This window comes from Antedon mediterranea, chromosome 3, assembly GCF_964355755.1.
Source record: "Antedon mediterranea chromosome 3, ecAntMedi1.1, whole genome shotgun sequence".
NCBI classification, from domain to species: Eukaryota; Metazoa; Echinodermata; class Crinoidea; order Comatulida; family Antedonidae; genus Antedon; species Antedon mediterranea.
This window is the reverse complement of record NC_092672.1, coordinates 7,941,811-7,960,220: the sequence shown is the minus strand read 5'-3', so window position 1 is coordinate 7,960,220 and position 18,410 is coordinate 7,941,811. Positions and strand designations below refer to the sequence as shown.

Sequence of the window (18,410 nt, the reverse complement as noted above, 5' to 3'; positions counted from 1 at the left end):
AAAATAAAGCAACATATAAATATTCATGGTGGGGTTTTATACAAAGAGTTTATTATATTAAACTTTACAATGAGAGTCGAGCATGCGCATAAATACTCATACTCTTGTCATTGTCATCTTTTAATATTTTAATGTATGTTCTCAATATTTTATTTTCTATGTTAGCTTTAATGTAGGCCTACTTGTTCAGTTCCACCCTTATGTTGTCAGATATAGATATCAACCTTGGGTCGGTCCTATTAGGACGCAACGCAAGTGATTGACCAATCACGACGCGATGGATCGTCATTTTTTATCGCGTAACACGAGTTCCTATCTTGGCAAGGCGAGCAGCATTCTGTTGTTAGATTAAAACCTTGGTGTGAGAAACTACTCACTCACTCACTCCTGCGGCTCAGAACATTTAAATGATGCCACTCTAAAATCGGACATAGCACTCGCACTGCATTATTATATAAGTTGTGCGTTTCGGCAACCACTGAATAAACCTTGGCAATAATGCGACGTCGACTTCTTCTAAAATTGATTAACAGTTCGAATGGTTTTATTATTCACTGTTGGCCTATCGTCCTGTGATTTCGTAATGTTGGTAATCGACTGTTTCGTCGCAAATAAACTCCATCAAAACCAATTACATTCTTTTTTATATCCTAACGTGAAGTTGATCGTCTCGAATAACTCCATCTGAACCTTTATTGTACTAAACTTAAGTGATAAGCATAAATCTCTATATTTTAATAATTGCGCCTGAAGTTAATGGTAATATATTCTTCACACAAACACAGCCACTGTCACACACAGCCACTGTGCAAATTGGGACTGGACCGTTTTAGAGGTGTTTACCACCTGTTGGTCCAGATCCTTCACTAACTGTGTTAGTGAGAAGTCGAATAAATAAAAAAAATAATAAAAAAAAATTCTTCCTTACTAATTATATAGTACTACATAATAGCGTACTCATGTGGAATTCTATTTTAAAATGGAATACATTTAATCCTTGTGTTCAAGCGAGTAGTCCATAATAGTGTAGGCCACTATGTAATTTCGTGTCATTTTTTTGTTAAAAGCAAAATTCCAGCTGATTTAGTGTCTTTAGGATGTAAAGTAATGAAAAAAATATGTTGCCATTTTTTTAAAAAAGCTTAAGGGTGTCAAATCCAAGATGGCCGCCAATACGTAAAATATCCAATAAATGTACCATATTGGACAAAGTAACACCCATTATGAATAATATTTTAAGTTCATATGGGTTCTCTGCTATATAAGAATTATTATAAACCTATATTCATTAGTATTCTGACATTTTGAATTTCAAAATGGCCGCCATTTTTTAAAAATGGATTAAATTTCTTATTAAAACATGTGCAAGTTATGACGTTGATTGAAATCACATAAAATCAAATAAAACAACATTTTTTTTTTAAATGGGTTAAATTTCTTATTAAAACTTGTTAAATAAAATTAGATTGAAATATACAAAATGATATGCTTATGACAACAACATGGTGATTAACACAAAATGTTGACCATCAGGAGGTCTATAGTACTGACTGTATACTTCTTCATATTAAAACATCTCATAAACTTCTTCAGTTAAATGACAACTAACTCCGCCAAAGTCCTTCAATGAAATATTTCTAATCTTGAATGCGATACAGTAAGTTGACCTTCCTTCGTTCTCTACTACTGTATCCATCAAACTTCCACAGACTGATCTCCGTTCCCAACAACCTTGTTCAGAAACAAATTGGCAAAATAACTGAAAGACCTCATTTCACCGGCAAATAATCTCTATAGGAGTCTTCTTTTACTTTGATAAGTTTGTCACCTGTATTCACCGTCATATATATTTTTTTGCCAATATTCGTCTTTTTCTTAGGATCCCATATAGACAGTTTGCCTTCTACAAGACTTTTACCAATGCCTCAAACATTTTCTGTCCAATTTCATCATGCCATGGCCAACACACACCTTTGTGCGAATTGCAGCATTCTTCATTAACCGGGATATCATCTCTCTTTAAATGTTAACTAGATTTGCCAGCTCTGATGAAATCATTAATTTGTGTTATTCCAATGATACCATGCTCAATGACCCTGATCAATTGGTGTAAATCCAGCAAGTCCCACACATACATGTCCTCTCATATACATACTTAACTTAGAATCTCTTTCTCCGTCTGCATTTGTAGAAGCAAGTTGTAGAGAGAAAGCAGAATTAGTGTGGTTTTGTCCTTTACAGATGTTTTCCATTTAAGATATTTGTGTCCCGATTTGTGTCACTGGTTGTATAGGTAATACAAGTTCAGTTTCAACAAAAGCACCTGCCTCAACACTATTCTCACAATGCTACATGTCCAAAAGCCATATAGTTCACCGGGTCGACATACTAATTGCTTTTTGATGTCATCTCTGTCCACCTCCACTCATCTTGGGCAAGAGTCATCACCAGGCATTCTTGTCTTTCCCTAGTACATGAGTTTTTATACCACAACCATGTGCACTCATCAACCCAGTGTATAATGCTGGTCTGTCTGTAGGGGGTACATATCTAATGAAATTGGTTGAGATTGTAGAAGATGAGAAGTAGGAGTTCATTCATTTACAAGGTTATTTATAGGCAGAGGTGTATCTGTATTTCCTTCAAGCTTCTGCCAAAAGTTGACAGGTTGAAAACTTACCAACCATACTGGTGACTATGGCCCTGAAGGTTCAGACATTGAATTACATAGCAATAACGCATTTATTATTTAACATATTTATACAGGATTTCACAATAAGTTATAAATGCACTTGTTGTATATTGTGGTCCTGTCTCCTGTCAAGTTTCAGGTTCATGAAAAGAAATGAGATCTGTAATTTAGAATCTATATATAAATTATGGTTAATTCTGACATAGGCGAGCACAATGGAAAAACTTTGGAACAAATTTCTGCCTTGGATACCTACCTGAATTATCTCAGGTGTACCGCGAAATGTAAAACAGTTTCACCATTACGATATTGTTCCATATTTCTATCTTAGGAATATATTATAAAGAGTTTTTAAACAAAATTTCTGATTCATCGGTAGATTTTCAACTCAATTTCAATTGTACGCGGTCAAAGTAATTTCCAGGTTCACGATGAGTTCACAGGTTCACCTTGCAACTACCTGGTTTCAGTTAAGTTGGTCGTTAGTGGCTATAGCTATTTTAGTTTTTTGTTTATTTTCGGATCGGACCGCGCGTGTGAAGGTACAGTAGTTAAAAAATAAAATCCCGATAGCCAAGTTTTATTGAGTAAGCTGGCAGGAATAACTGTAGGCTATCTGTGTCCCATTAGGGCCCATATTGCAAGCAGTCTAAAAACATCTTCCTTCTTGGGCCGAAACGGCCTACACTGTCGCGGAAGTTAGTTTTAAAAGATGTTTAAATGAAATAATGTATTATGATGGTATTTATTTGAATAAACGCCTCCCAATAAAACATCACTTTGAATAATAATCGCCTACACCCCCCCCCCCCCCCACCTACCCAACTATCTAATAAACGCCCATCTACATTAATTATACACACAATATTGTATATACTATTTATAATAGAATTCATTACACTGTTAACTATAATTTACCAAGCATTTGTTATAATTTTTTACCACTTTTCATATCTATTAGAGGATTTTATTTGATTATAAATGTTACGATATTATTAAAACTAAAAAATTCCTCGAATAAGCTTCTCCCTCAAATGAACTCTGCCTCCCCACCTCCGCCCTATTAAACAATAAACACTATACTTTAAAATGTTATTAATCATCTAAGACACTGTGAAACAGAGTAGGTTTAGTTTTTCGAATGTCAAGCATTTTCAATAATGGTAACCGACAGAAAACGTACAAGGAGAACGTCCTTCTAAAACATTTTTACCGGAGTCATTATCCTTCCGAGAACCTTCGTTTACACTTCCTAGAGGGGAGCGAGCGAACTAGAGGTCTAACCCTCTAGTTAGACGTAATTGATGTTGAATATTTGATATAAATTGTTAATTTGTTCCATACTTTTGCAACTTCAACTTTGAACGATTATTTAATTTAATAGTCATAGTGGGGTATTATATATCTGTTATACAGGACATTGACAACTTTAGCCTTATATTTACAGTTTACAATCCTGTGAGAAGTGACAACAATTTTAGAACATTGTGTACAAACAACAATTTATGCACACATTTAAAAAATATTATTTAAAGAATTTAATTTTTAGTGGCGGCCATTTTGAAATCCAAGATGGCCGACAGATTATCGCTTTACATAGTTAGGATTGTATAATGGGTACAGTAATACCATCAAAACGGACTTGTTCCACATTCATAATTTGTATTATTGGTGATATTCTGATTTTTAATAGGGTTATTTGAATGTTGGCGGCCATCTTGAATTTGGTCCTTTAGAGGTCTTTTGAAAAAATGGCAACATATTTTTTTTCATTCCTTATATTATCAAGATATGAAATAAAGTCAAAGTTTGCTTTTAACAAAAAATATACACGACATTCATATAAACGACGTACCAGCCTACACTATAATGTGATTTAGAATAAACAATATACACTGTCACTGGACATCCATTCGGAATACATAGCAATTATACTCCCAATAAGACACTTTATTTAAACACCTAAAACGGAGTTATCCTTTCCGGTCCCGTAATTGAAATAATGTTGGCACTGCTAGCGGTTGCAGCAGGACATTCTATACATACTAAAAGAATCACTAATTCTACTGAACATGTAGTGGTGCTAATATACTATTCTGCAACGATATTACAATGATCATCACTTCAAATCTATCTGTATATAATTCTTTACGTTAAACCATTCATGATTACGTACTTGAAATCTAGTTTGGAATTATATTATTAAACTACTAAATACAATGTTTGTTTTTTTTAGACAAATATATCCTATGATGTCGAGTAATACATTGCTCTCTTTGTGTGTGGTAGTTTAATAAAAAAAAATGCGCACGTTCATTATGTCGACTGATATCCACGACGTCATGTTATGATATGTGCATGCGCAAGTCAACTGGCACGACAATAATTATAGCCAAAATGTCCGAACGTGTTCGGTAGCAATTTGCCATTCTCTCTCTGACTTCGTAACACTGCAACATTTTACCAAAATCATGGCGGAATGTATTAATATTTATAATCATTATGTAGGGACCAATGTTTAACGTAAGGTTTATCATTATTTCTTATTATCAAAAACAATTGACCAAAATAATTGTTGAAGTTTGTTCTTTCAGCTTAAACACACTAAACATACCATTATTTACAAGTATTTAAAAAGGTATATTAAAAGGAGACCTTCGGGTCCCAACAAAGTGTCTCAATACATTATATTACATTTCGGAGGAGTTGGTTGTCCCTCGTTCGTTTCACCTGAATAGGTGTGACTCTTGAATAGGGGTGTTAAAAAAGAAGATAGCATTCAGTTAAATTTAGTGCACATTGCTTCTGAAAAGGTAACAGTGTAAACATCAACATTTTCAGCATCAGTTAGCTCTCCATCTTGACCTGTGCTGGTACAAATAGTACACTCTTTTGTCCCTATATTGAAGGAAAACGAACTACACGCGTCTACATTTCCACATTCAAGTGAACATGTTCCAGGAGTTGTAGCGAACATGCTTCTTAACACGTACTCTGATGTCGGAGATTTATTTTGTGCAGTGAATTCATATATTTTGTAAGCAATGGTTTTTTCTATAAAAGACAAAATAAACACCATTATGTTGGACCAAATTCGCACAATGAGGGTTCATTACGAACACATATTGCTCCTAGTATATTATGCATTAGCTTCTATCTTTCCGACACCACTTTATGTAGATGTTCAAGACGGCAATCGGCTTAAATAAAAAGAAAAACATTTTGGCACACATGGCGTTTCCTAACTTGAGATGGATCGTCACGTAAAACGACTAAAAGCAAGACTGTAAAAGCGACTGATAATCCATCGCTTGTGATTGGTTAAATTACTTACGCCACCCCTTCGCAAGCACGTAACCCACCGTAATTTGACCAATCAAGACGCATGATCCGAACTGTCAGTTGTGATCGATTTCGGCGCGCTAACGTCCTTGAATTCGTTCTGGGAACCAAGTTTAGTATTGGTAATGTCAGGGTGGTAATGTCTGCAAATTTATATCAAATACCAAGAAGGAAACGTGTATTCAGAGCATGTTGTAGGCCTACTTTATTACGGCATACTATCAAAAACATATCTTACTTTCACATATATATTGCATTTCTGAGTTACAATATGCGTGGCGTAAAGATCCATCATTGGCGGCAATTCTGAAGCAGTCCATGTCGTCAGACTCATCTCCACTTTCTGCTATGTCATAGTTCATGTAAGTCGGAGTGTCACTGGTCAACCATTCCGGATTACCTTCTTGTCCGATGTCATTGAGACCTGTCCAGAAGGAGCTAAAGGATGGCATCAAGCTAGTCAAATGAGTTCTCTCGTCATCTGTGTTGATGGTCAGAAGCGTTGAGAATTGACTTTCACATGCTGCTTTGGCATCGCTCCAGGTTTTTGGAGTATCAGATACTTTATAGCAACGGTTGTTGTATAGCGCGACTAAAGTTTTCGATAAAGAAAAAACACGTAAATAAATTAGTTATGCATTTCCATTTGACAATACATTAAACACAATCAATTTGAAACTACATAAATGTTACCATCGATAGTTATGTATAATACATCGATCAATAACATGTAATAAATGAGTACAAGCAACAGTAAACGTGACTTCGGGACATACTACGCATGTGTGTCGATTATAGCGCTGCGTAAGTTAATACTTATAGTTGAAAGTCACATGGCTCTATCCAAGAAGAGACCATTTTAGGCAATAAGAGTGAAATCTCAGTAATTACCACAGACACAAACGCGGTATAACGGCCATTGTTCGTATTAATATATTTGGGCCTACGGCATGTGATCTATTTGGATAGTATTTACCTTCACTGAAAACTTTTATTTCACACAAATTTAGTGCCCAACCGTTATTGTTTTCTATCGAAACACTAACGTATCTTGCTAAAACTGATTGTCTGCATTCCCTGACCAGAAGTAAATCAGCATTAACCTCACTTTGCGTTATAGGTTCTCCGCAAGCTGTATTTGATAATACGTCGTCAGACATACCGATTCTAACAACACCGTCAATTGCCCGGTTTTGACAACCTATTGAAGTAATACTCAATAAGACTATACAGAAGTTTTCGTTATATAGGATTCATATTCCAATCAAATAACATAAAAAATATATTATCATTACAAATATTATATATATACTTTACATTTAGCGAAAATTCGCATAATAAAAAGTAGTAGTAATTACTTTTTGCACTGAAACTCCTTTAACTTAACCTGACATAATACAGGCACACGTGATACAAAAAGTATTACCGAATATTTCTATGCTACTGGCAAGATGTTGTCACGTGGAGATACAGCAGCACTATTTAAATTCAGGTCAATAAAACTTGAATATTAAGATTCTTAACTCTCTAGTACTTACAGTCTCCTCGGTTTGTTATTTCCACTCGTTCTATATAATACATTCCTTCAAGATCGATGTATATATAAGGTGATATCTGCGATCCTTAATAAATATCAATGTAAACATAAGCATATTTTTAAATGAGTAATCAACGTAATTGTCTATTGTTATATATCATAATAGTCATTATTATCTTCATTGTCGTTATTATCTCCATTGTCGTTATTATCTTCATTGTGGTTATTATCTTAATTGTGGTTATTATCTGTATTTTTGTCGTCATTATCTTAATTGTTATTATCTTCATTGTCGTTATTATCTCCATTGTCGTCATTATATTAATTGTTGTTATTATATTAATTGTCGTTATTATCTTCATTTTCGTTATTATCTTCATTTTCGTCATTATCTTAATTGTCGTTAGAATCTCCATTGTCGTTATTATCTCCATTGTCGTCATTATCTTAATTGTCGTTATTATCTTCATTGTCGTTATTATTATCTCCATTGCCCTCATTATCTTCATTGCCGGCATTATTTCTTTGTGGTTATTATCTTCATTGCCATTAGTATGTCCATTGTCGTTATTATCCATCCATCTTCATCCATCCATTTCCATTGTCATTATTATCTTTATTGTCGTTATTATCTTCACTGTCGGCATTATCTTTATTGTCGTTAGAATCTCCATTGTCGTTATTATCTTTATTGTCGTTATTATCTCCATTGTCGTTATTATCTTTATTATCGTTATTATCTCCATTGTCGTTATTATCTTCACTTTCGTTATTATCGTCGTTGTCATTGTTATCTTCATTGTCGTCATTATCTCCATTGTCGTCATTATCTTCAGTGTCGTCATTATCTCCATTGTCGTCATTATCTCCATTGTCGTTATTATCTTCATTCATTTGATTTGATTTGAATTTATTTGGAAAATCATCATAAAAAATACATACAAATGTCGTCATTATCTACATTTTTGTTATTATCTTCATTGTCATTATTATCTTCATTGTCATTATTATCTTAATTTTCGTTATTATCTTCATTTTCGTTAATATCTTCATTGTCATTATTATCTTCATTGTCGTCATTATCTCCATTGTCATTATTATCTTCATTGTCATTATTATCTTCATTGTCATTATTATCTTCATTGTTGTTATTATCTTCATTGTCGTCATTACCACCATTGTCGTTATTACCTTCATTGTCATTATTATCTTCATTGTTGTTATTATCTTCATTGTCGTCATTACCACCATTGTCGTTATTATCTTTGTTGTCGTTATTATCTTCATTGTCGTTATTATCTTCATTGTCATTGTTATCTTCATTGTCATTGTTATCCTCATTGTCATTGTTATCTTCATTGTCATTATTATCTTCATTTTTGTTATTATCTTCATTTTCGTCATTATCTTCATTGTCGTTATTATCTCCATTGTCGTTATAATCTTCATTTTCGTTATTATTGACATTTTTTGGTTGACCTACAGGGCATTTCTCGGATTTGTATTTAACCTTTTTTACTGGTGTCGTCTTTCTGTCAATAATGCTGACCAAATCCTGCTTTGGCGTAGGACGTGGTTGTCAAACAAATGATTTAAATGGCTGTTTGTATTAAGTGCATCAAACTTACCCGTATGCGAACAACTATTAATATTTCCATCATTAATCTTACTTGGATACCAGTTGGAATAAGAAGTGCTGACGTAAGCTGGTTTTCCGTGGCCAATTTCAACTGAAACTAATAGTACATAAACTTGCTTATTTAGAAGTTTAGTAAGTTTCCCATATAAGGGGGGGGGGGGGGGGGTAGTTGTGTCTGTGGTCACATGTGGTGTCTGTATAATGTAAGTATAGGTTAAGGGTTATGTTACTATACATGTGAAACACATGTGTCGTTACAAGATACAAGTCTACTTTATTCTTAAAATTTTACAATTTTGAGATATGTTTTGTACATAGTAGATCATAAAATAATACAGTGATAAATTTTAAATAAACAAATACAAGTTACTATTTTTTAAAGTTTTGATTAAATAAATTGCATGCCATGAGTGTTGGAAATCTGAAGCGGTTTGTAGAAATTGTTTTCTTTGTCAGTCTAGCCCTTCCTGATCTGCTAATAATAATATATGAGTGTGTAATGGGTGGGTTGAGTCTTGTATAATTGAATTAATTTTCAAAAGTATAACAATTTTAAACATATCATCTAGAGATGTGGTATTACCAAATATTCCAATGATACTTCGGAAATAGATAGAGTACCTATAATCGGCTGGGCATAAAGTTTCGCTTTACAGCCAAATTCGTGTGAACCTCAGCTACTCAAATATAGAGAAAAATGATGGTATTAAATATCATTTATTTCTGCTTTTGTACGTTTTAAAACAAGAAATCATATACGGTACTTACCACTGCCAGTTAATGGTATAACAAACAATTTCAGTTTCAACAGCAACAGTATTACATACGCAATCATATTTTCAAATTAACTCTCGTTTCTATCCAATGATAACACAGGCACCAGGAGCGGGGTGAGGTTTTATTTTCCGTGACACAACATTTTCTGACATAACATTTGAAGGTACATTTAATACATGTTTCAATAAAGCATGAGATGTAATGAGGAATGTCAATGTATATATATAAGTATTCTATCGATTGTAAATCGATATGTCGTATCGACCAAATCAATAATGTCAATCAACAGATAACGGTAAATTAGTGTTGTTACTGACTCGATTGTTATTGAAATGAATTATGACCAATCAAGCTTCATGTCATGTCAGACCGACAGACAGACAGACATGCAGACATACAGATATAGACATATATATATATAGATAGACAGTTTGTTTTATTGTCATTTTTGAATGTGTTCCATAATTTGGATGATTGATATATAATGCTCCTTTATACCCTTTATTATTAATTTGACGGTGGTTCAATAAGAGAGCGTTGTTGCCTTGACTACGTGTGCATTGAAGCGTAAACAATCATTAAAATAAAAGTCTACACAGTAAGAACAGTTTTAGTTCTGCACATGATCACATTTTTATAACACACAGTTTGAACAAGTTATTTTATTGTTATTCTTGTTAGTGTGACATAATATAAATAATATTTACTAATGATCGAACTCTTTACAAAAGCCATAATTTGAAATTTAATGACGAATCATGAGATCTAATATTGACAATTATTTAAACACAAGTGCTTTTATCTTTTCCATCACGTGCCGTTCGGTATCTACCTAACGGGAAAGCGATATCTAATTGTGATAACTAGATGGACGTTCTCTCCTCAGTAATTTCAGCGTAAAAAAATGGCGATTTCAAATGTAGGTACCGCAGGACTATTGTCGTTTACAGACACGAATAAATAGACACGATGATGTATGCAGTCAACTAAAATTAGCACCCTGGGAATTACTTCCGAAAGAGAGAGAAATTTTTTATTTTTGGACTCATTTTAAACAAACCCAATTTGTGTTTTGTATGTAACATTAATGTCGTGGGAATGTACAAAGAGGTACCATTTTAAAATATATTCTTTATCCATTCGGCAACGAAATATTTCGTTCATGTTTTATAGGCCTATACATAATATACAACTTAATGCAGTAAAACATTTGCGATTTAATACTTTTTTTTTTCTCTTTTGTGGCGTGAACCACCACCTTTATTCTTTCATATCATAATTAAATACATTACAAATAAATCAGTAATATCTGTCTTCATATGTTCTTTCTTTAATTATATTGTTTTCCGTTAATATTCTACATTTTTCTTTATATTTTTCTGCTCAAAAAAAAAATATCAGTAATTTTTGTAAATTTTAGTTTTTCACATATTGTTTCCAATATTATCCTCCTGTTTTCATGTTTTCTTATATTTATTCACATTGTACACAGACACCCACAAATACATTAAATATATACATATACATACCGTATTGTTTCATACCCTGTTAATTCATACCATTTATATACATCTTATAGACATTATATACAAAGATATAAAACAACGTTTAAAAAAAAAAAGAAAATACATCATTCAAGATATATATAATTTTCATAACAATTTATTAGGTACCGGTAACTCTTTTAACATTAAATGAGCGTTAGTTTGTTCAGATCCTTAACAATAGACTTAATACTTTGTTAAAACTTTCACTGTCATAGTCGATTAAAATAGTAAAGTACATGTGACGATACACCACTACGATGTATTTATTAATTAATACAAACGTTGAGAAGCAATTGTCTGTAATATAGTTTATTTGTATATTATGTGTTTATAATCTAACAGTAAAATTCGAGAAGTAAGGCGCGATTTACCGAATTTTTCCCTTACGTAAATGTATATATAGATTCCAAAGGGAAATGTTCTACTTGTATTTGGTAAAAGTAAATAGTACGCATATGCTCTTCAGTTGAATTTAGTGCACACTGTTTTTTGAAAAGGTAACAGAGTAAAAATCAACATTTTCAGCATCAGTTTGTTCAATTCGTTTTATTTTATTTATTTTCTACCCATAAGCAGTTTTTCTGTTTGGCTCATGTCTATTACTTGCTCCTGGCAAGAACTTTTGCCGAATAAATATTATTAAGCATTGTTTCTTTTTCTTCTCTTTTGACATTTTGAACGTTATTTTCATTACAAAACTAATAGGGAGGTTTCGCAACCTTACGAATACGATAACGAAAACGGATACGTCATACATTTGTGAAACTTTTGAGCTGATCCATTTCATATTCGTAAAGCGTATTCGTGTTGACGAATATCACCAGTCATATTCGTAACTACAAAACGAGTATAGTTTTTGATCTATTTTGCACATTTTGCATTTGAATCAGGAATGATTCTTGATTATAATATAATTATAGATTTATTGAAAGTAATTTACTAAAGTAATTTACTAAAATGCCAAGTCAATTTTGATAAACTCGCTTTGATGTTACGCTAGGCCTAGGCAGCAGCCAAGCACCAAGCAACACGTACCTGCGCTTCGCTCAAATTTACCGCAGTCATATTTTGGACGCGCCTCAATATTTCGTTGCCATGCGAAACAGATTTTTTTATGGCTTAATACGTGTGCGTGACGTATCCGTTTTCGTTATCGTATTCGTAAGATTGCGAAACCGCTCTATTGTCCATCATCAATTAACTACACTATTACTGTATTTTATTTGTTTTTTAAACCATATTTTGTTTACATAATTGTTGGCATGATTTCCCGTTATTCGTCATCATTTTTTGTTGCTGTTTTTTTTTTAGTTTTTAAAAGTCTATAATTTGGTTGATCAGTTTACAACAGTTACCTTGTATATTTATTCCAAGATGGTTTAATATAAAACAATTGTTGTTAATTCTACTACTAGTGAACAATAAACAATAATGAACATTGGAATTTATATTTAACATCACTTATCATTCAGATTGCAACAAAAAGGCATATCATGAATAACTAATGACTACTAGGCCTACAACTTAAGTTTATTTAAAGTTAAAGTCTTTAAAGACAACCAAAAATACTTAGTTGACTGTAATGCACACTGCTTGTGAAAATGTGACTAATTAAAAATCAACCATTTCAGCATCAGTAAGTTCTCCATCTTGACCTGTACTGGTACTAATATTAATAATACACTCGTTCGTCTTGTGATTGTATGAAAACGAACTACACGCGTCCACATTTCCGCATTCTAGTGAACATGTTCCAGGACTTGTAGAGAGCAGGCTTCTCACGTACTCTGAGGTTGGAGATTTGTTTTGTGCATTGATTTCAAACTTTTTGTAAGCGACAGATTTTGCTATAAAAGAAAACATAATAATTATATTATTGCACTGCATATTGTTGCACAAAGATATAGATGTATACCAAGCCTTAAAAGGTAAACATCAAAATAAAGAAAATTTTTCATTCTAGACACTATCATTCATGAAGAGTGACATTACGATACATAAATATATTCTTACTTTCACATATATATTGCATTTCTGAGTTGCAATCTGCATGACGTAAGGATCCATCATTGGCGGTAATTCTGAAGCAATCCATGTCATCTTCACTTTCTGCTTTGTCATAGTTCATGTAAGTCGGCGTGTCACTGGTCAACCATTCTGGATTACCTTCTTGCTCGATGTCATTGAGACCTGTCCAGAAGGAGCTAAATGATGACGTCAAGTTTGTGACATAAGTTCTCTCGTCCTCTGTGTTGTATTGATGGTCAGAAGCGTTGAGAATTGACTTTCACATGCTGCCTTGGCATCGCTCCAGGTTTTTGGAGTATCAGATACTTTATAACAATTGTTGTTGTACAACCTGACTGAAGGTTAAAAAACAATAAATATGTATTCATAATGTTTTGATGTATGATACTCTCATTTATTATAGTAAAATGTAATAATTATTGCAGTTCACATTCACCAATCGAAGTTTTTATTTTAGTTTTCTTCGTAACTAAATTCCAGACACGCCATATGTGCCAACATATTTTTCTTTTTATGAGTAGGGCCTAAAGGCTGAATCGCCGCCAACTCTAAATGGTTTGATAATTAAAACTTCTATGTAAACATAACATTATATATATATTATCTATGAAATCATGATAGAATCAATCAATAATTATGCAGCAATACATAAAGACGCCAAAAGAGTTTTAAGCAATTTGCGTTTGCCTCAGCCTCCTCAATATAAGGTTGTCGCTGTGTTAGAAAAAAAAAACAGATAAATCTAAGCAATGTGAACAAAAAAATATAATATTGATACTACGTCTATAGAAAGAAATAGTTTTTTAAACAGTAGTTTTAAATAAGGACTAAATTAAAATCTACCCTATACATTGGGACCCGTTGCGTCAATATGATTTTAGTCCTAAATGTGATACGAATAATATTTACCTTCGATAAACACTTTAACTTCACAGATATTTATAGGCAATATATATCAACGTTTTCTATCGAAATACTAACATATCTTCCCAACACCGATCGACTAAATTCTTTCACTATAAGTTGACTAGCATCAACTTCGCTTGTCGTTATTGGCTCCCCACAAGCTTGGTTTGATAGGACGTCATCTGACATTCCAATTCTGATAACGCCACCAACCGTCCGATATTTGCAACCTGTTGGAATGCAATGCGATTGGTTCAATGACGTTCATAAACGATTAAAATACAACTAAAAAGTTGGAATTAGTTATTTTCAATATGTATATTTGCCCTCGGAAAAAAGATACAATCAAACTTTTTTAAAGACTTTTTGTATGGTTTTATTTATTTATGCAATAGATTGTTCCACAAAAAATAAGTTATGATGAAAAAAAAATAATGGCGCTTACCAAATAAACAGTTAAATTTAACTAAAAACCAATTTGACAATTTGGTCAAATTATTTATAATAATGTATACACTTGTAATTTGTTCTTGAGCTAATAAGAATTTTGTACTCTGTATTCTTTTTTCCGAAATAAAAGATGAAATGAAATGAATGAAATTTAATGTGTGCAGTATCATTTCCAATGAAAAGAAAGTACGTGTATTTGGTGGGTTTTAAAGTACATAAACTTGTATACGTGTAGAGACATATTGACAAAATAAGTAGGTGGATTTTGGAATATATTATCACAATTGCAACATTCTTACTTACAGTCCTCCAGCCTGTTAGTTATTTCCACTCGTTGTATAGAATAAATGTCTTCAAGATCGATGTATACGGTACATAAGGTATCAGCTCATTATCTATATAATAATTATAGAGATATAGTATAACAATTAACTTGCACTGATAAAGGGCTAGTGTTGCCAGAAAGCTCTGCTAATTTTTCTGACTATTTTACTTTAACTTATTTATTTTTTCTCCATTGAGATCCAGCCACTGATACCCACAGAATTACCTATCAATAAATGCGGCAATTATAATAATTATAATTTATTTGGAAGCTACAGTGAAAAATCTCTCTTAAAATCTTCCTTCGTTCAATTCTAACCTTAAACAGTATCTGATGATAAAATGTTCCATAAATAAACTCTTATGAATGTAACATTTGACTAATGCCGTACACCACTTTCATCATCACGACGATACATTTCCGCCATCGTATCGTTTTTTTTTTTAAATATCACCATTGTCGTTACATGATTAAAAATGCTTGGGATAACCAGAGAAGAGTGAATTCTTCCCTGTGAGAACGAAGGATCCTAAAGAGCTTTAATTACTGGTATACATACGCGAATGCGTGCATTTGTTATCTAGTCCATCGTTTATATGCTCTGGCGCCCAATGATTATCATCAATACACGTGCTACTATAAGCTGGTTTTCCATGTGCAATTTTCTCTGGATAAAAACAGATTAGGCTTTGTTTAAACTTTTGGAGAGTTTAGCCTATTTTCAAATAATTTTTTATTTGACACATTTTTTTTTTCGTGATACAAATATGATAATAGTAAATGAATCAAAACAAAAGTAGGCCTACTTACCACTGGCAGATACACGAGCAATAAATACGGCGAGTTCGATCAACACCAGTAGTACATTCATTTCAATTTGGCTGGACAATAAAAATTTGAATGAATGAAATTATATAATTAGATAACCGCCTGCAATCGAAAGTCAATAAGCAGCTCGCCACACGTACATAAATAGGCCTATAGTTGATTGATTGATTAATTTATACTGTGAAGCTGATTTTCAAATTAACTGTATTTGGCGCCTACAGAAGAATTAGCAATTTAGAAAACACAGCAACATTGAATAGAGCTTACACTATAATAATAATTAAACATTTGTATTGCGCTAATAAAAAAAAAAATCAAAGCCACATTGTAGGCCTATTATCATTTTGCTGTTTACACTTTTTTTAGTAGAATCGAGAGTGTGTGAATCTTTATAAGTAAATATTCATATTTTTATTATTGAAAAAAACGAAGAAATGTTTTGATTGACTTCTTCATGAAGTAGAAAAATATTGAAAAACAACGACACATAATTTTCATTTGCTTTATAACAGAAGTTATCGATAACCACCCGACACTCGAACGTAGTATTATGTAAGACACTAGACTGCGAAAATCTGCCGTCTTGTCTCCTGATTAAGGCCAACATAGCATCGTACGACGAGGCCCGACGGAACGTCTAGGTGCTGTTGAATCCCGTAGTTGAATCCCGACGAGACGATTCGTCTTGGGATAGCGTCGGGGTAGTTTTTATGTCGTTGAGAGAACTTCAAACATGTTTAATTTTCTCTCGACGAGCCGACTCGTCGGGCTTCGCCGTACTACACTGCCGGAGTTAGCCTTAACTTACCTTGCCCTATGATAACTACTTGCTCTATTCACATTACGCAGTTGAAATGGAAAGTTTGAATCATATCTTTTACACCTGGAAAAAACGGCTTTGGTATGGAAAATAAAACGTGAAATGAAGTAAAATTTGAAAATAATTACCTGTCGCTAATTACGGTTTCAAATTGATTGTTGATTTTTCAGTAACAAATTACTTACTTTTAGTAAGTGTTTATTAACAGAGAAGTAATAATAGTGTAATAATAATATTAATACGCAGTAGCTATATTTAGCTTTCATACTAAATCAATATAATTGATAATGTGCAAAATTATATTAATTTAATTAGGCCTACGTGAAATTAATGGAAACAATACTTTATGTATACGCCAGGGTATTTGTTTGTGTTAATCGAACATAATCGAAATCGACCCATTTTACAAATTCCTATTGTAATTGGTTATGATTGACCTACATTTAAGTCATTTGGTTGAGTAAACTTGGTATGTATTTGTGTTGTTCGCTGGTTACCATGTAAGTAATATTGTTCATAGTTCATTTTAATTTGAATGATTGAATATTATGGATAAAAGAATTTTAATTCTTTTATCTTCATAATGACTCCTTATGTCTGTCTAATCATGGACCTATATAAATTTATTCTGTAGTTCCACGGCCAATATCAATTAGTATTATGATTACATATTGATTATTTATATCGATTGAATAGTATAAACAAATGTTCTTTAAGCGTCTTCGGCGTCTTCATTTCTATTTTTCAGTTTTTACATTAGAAAAAGATAATTTCCATAGATAGTGTTTTATATAGTAACTTAAAATATTTTGTTTCTATACATTGGTATCACAATCACTATCGATTACCATTGGTATCACCATCACTATATTACTATTGGTATCACCTCAGTCGACTACCAATGGTTTCACCATCACAATCGACTACGGTACCAATGGTTTCACCATCACAATCGACTACCAATGGTATCACCTCAGTTGACCCATCAATCTTACTATTGGTATCACCTCAGTCGAATACCGATGCTTTCACCATCATAATCGACTACCGATGGTATCCCCCCATCATAATCGACTACCGATGGTATCCCCATCATAATCGACTACCGATGGTTTTACCATCATAATCGACTACCGATGGTATCCCCATCATAATCGACTACCGATGGTTTCACCATCACCATCGACTACCGATGGTATCCCCATCATAATCGACTACCGATGGTTTCACCATCACCATCGACTACCGATGGTATCCCATCATAATCGACTACCGATGGTTTCACCATCACCATCGACTACCGATGGTATCATCCCCATCATAATCGACTACCGATGGTTTCACCATCACCATCGACTACCGATGGTATCCCCATCATAATCGACTACCGATGGTATCACCATCATAATCGACTACCGATGGTTTCACCATCATAATCGACTACCGATGGTTTCACCATCACCATCATTATCTACCACCACCACGTTATCGTTATCAATGACACAATTATGTGTATTGC

At 33.1% G+C, this 18,410-nt stretch overlaps 1 protein-coding gene and 1 long non-coding RNA gene across 2 annotated transcripts; both read right to left on the bottom strand.

The window, feature by feature from the left end:
* Positions 1-4,438: 4,438 nt before the first annotated feature.
* LOC140044747 (uncharacterized) lies at positions 4,439-10,184 on the bottom strand. Its single transcript, XM_072089392.1, has 6 exons — positions 9,979-10,184; positions 9,200-9,307; positions 7,573-7,656; positions 7,011-7,235; positions 6,273-6,626; positions 4,439-5,746 (listed from the first exon to the last, which is right to left on the bottom strand). The coding sequence occupies exons 1-6, from the start codon at positions 10,043-10,045 to the stop codon at positions 5,472-5,474; spliced, it is 1,113 nt and encodes a 370-aa protein (XP_071945493.1). The 5' UTR covers positions 10,046-10,184; the 3' UTR covers positions 4,439-5,471.
* A 2,951-nt stretch (positions 10,185-13,135) lies between these two features.
* On the bottom strand, positions 13,136-14,902 carry LOC140044749 (uncharacterized). Its single transcript, XR_011844489.1, has 3 exons — positions 14,472-14,902; positions 13,548-13,897; positions 13,136-13,381 (listed from the first exon to the last, which is right to left on the bottom strand). It is a non-coding gene; the product is annotated as an uncharacterized lncRNA (long non-coding RNA).
* Positions 14,903-18,410: the final 3,508 nt, after the last annotated feature.

Coding starts and splice junctions, on each gene's coding strand:
- LOC140044747 (XM_072089392.1), bottom strand. CDS start 10,045: ATGATTGCGTATGTAATACTGTTGCTGTTGAAACTGAAATTGTTTGTT. Junction 7,236..7,572: donor AATAACAAACCGAGGAGACT/GTAAGTACTAGA, acceptor TTACTTCAATAG/GTTGTCAAAACCGGGCAATT. Junction 5,747..6,272: donor AATGCAATATATATGTGAAA/GTAAGATATGTT, acceptor TGTCTTTTATAG/AAAAAACCATTGCTTACAAA.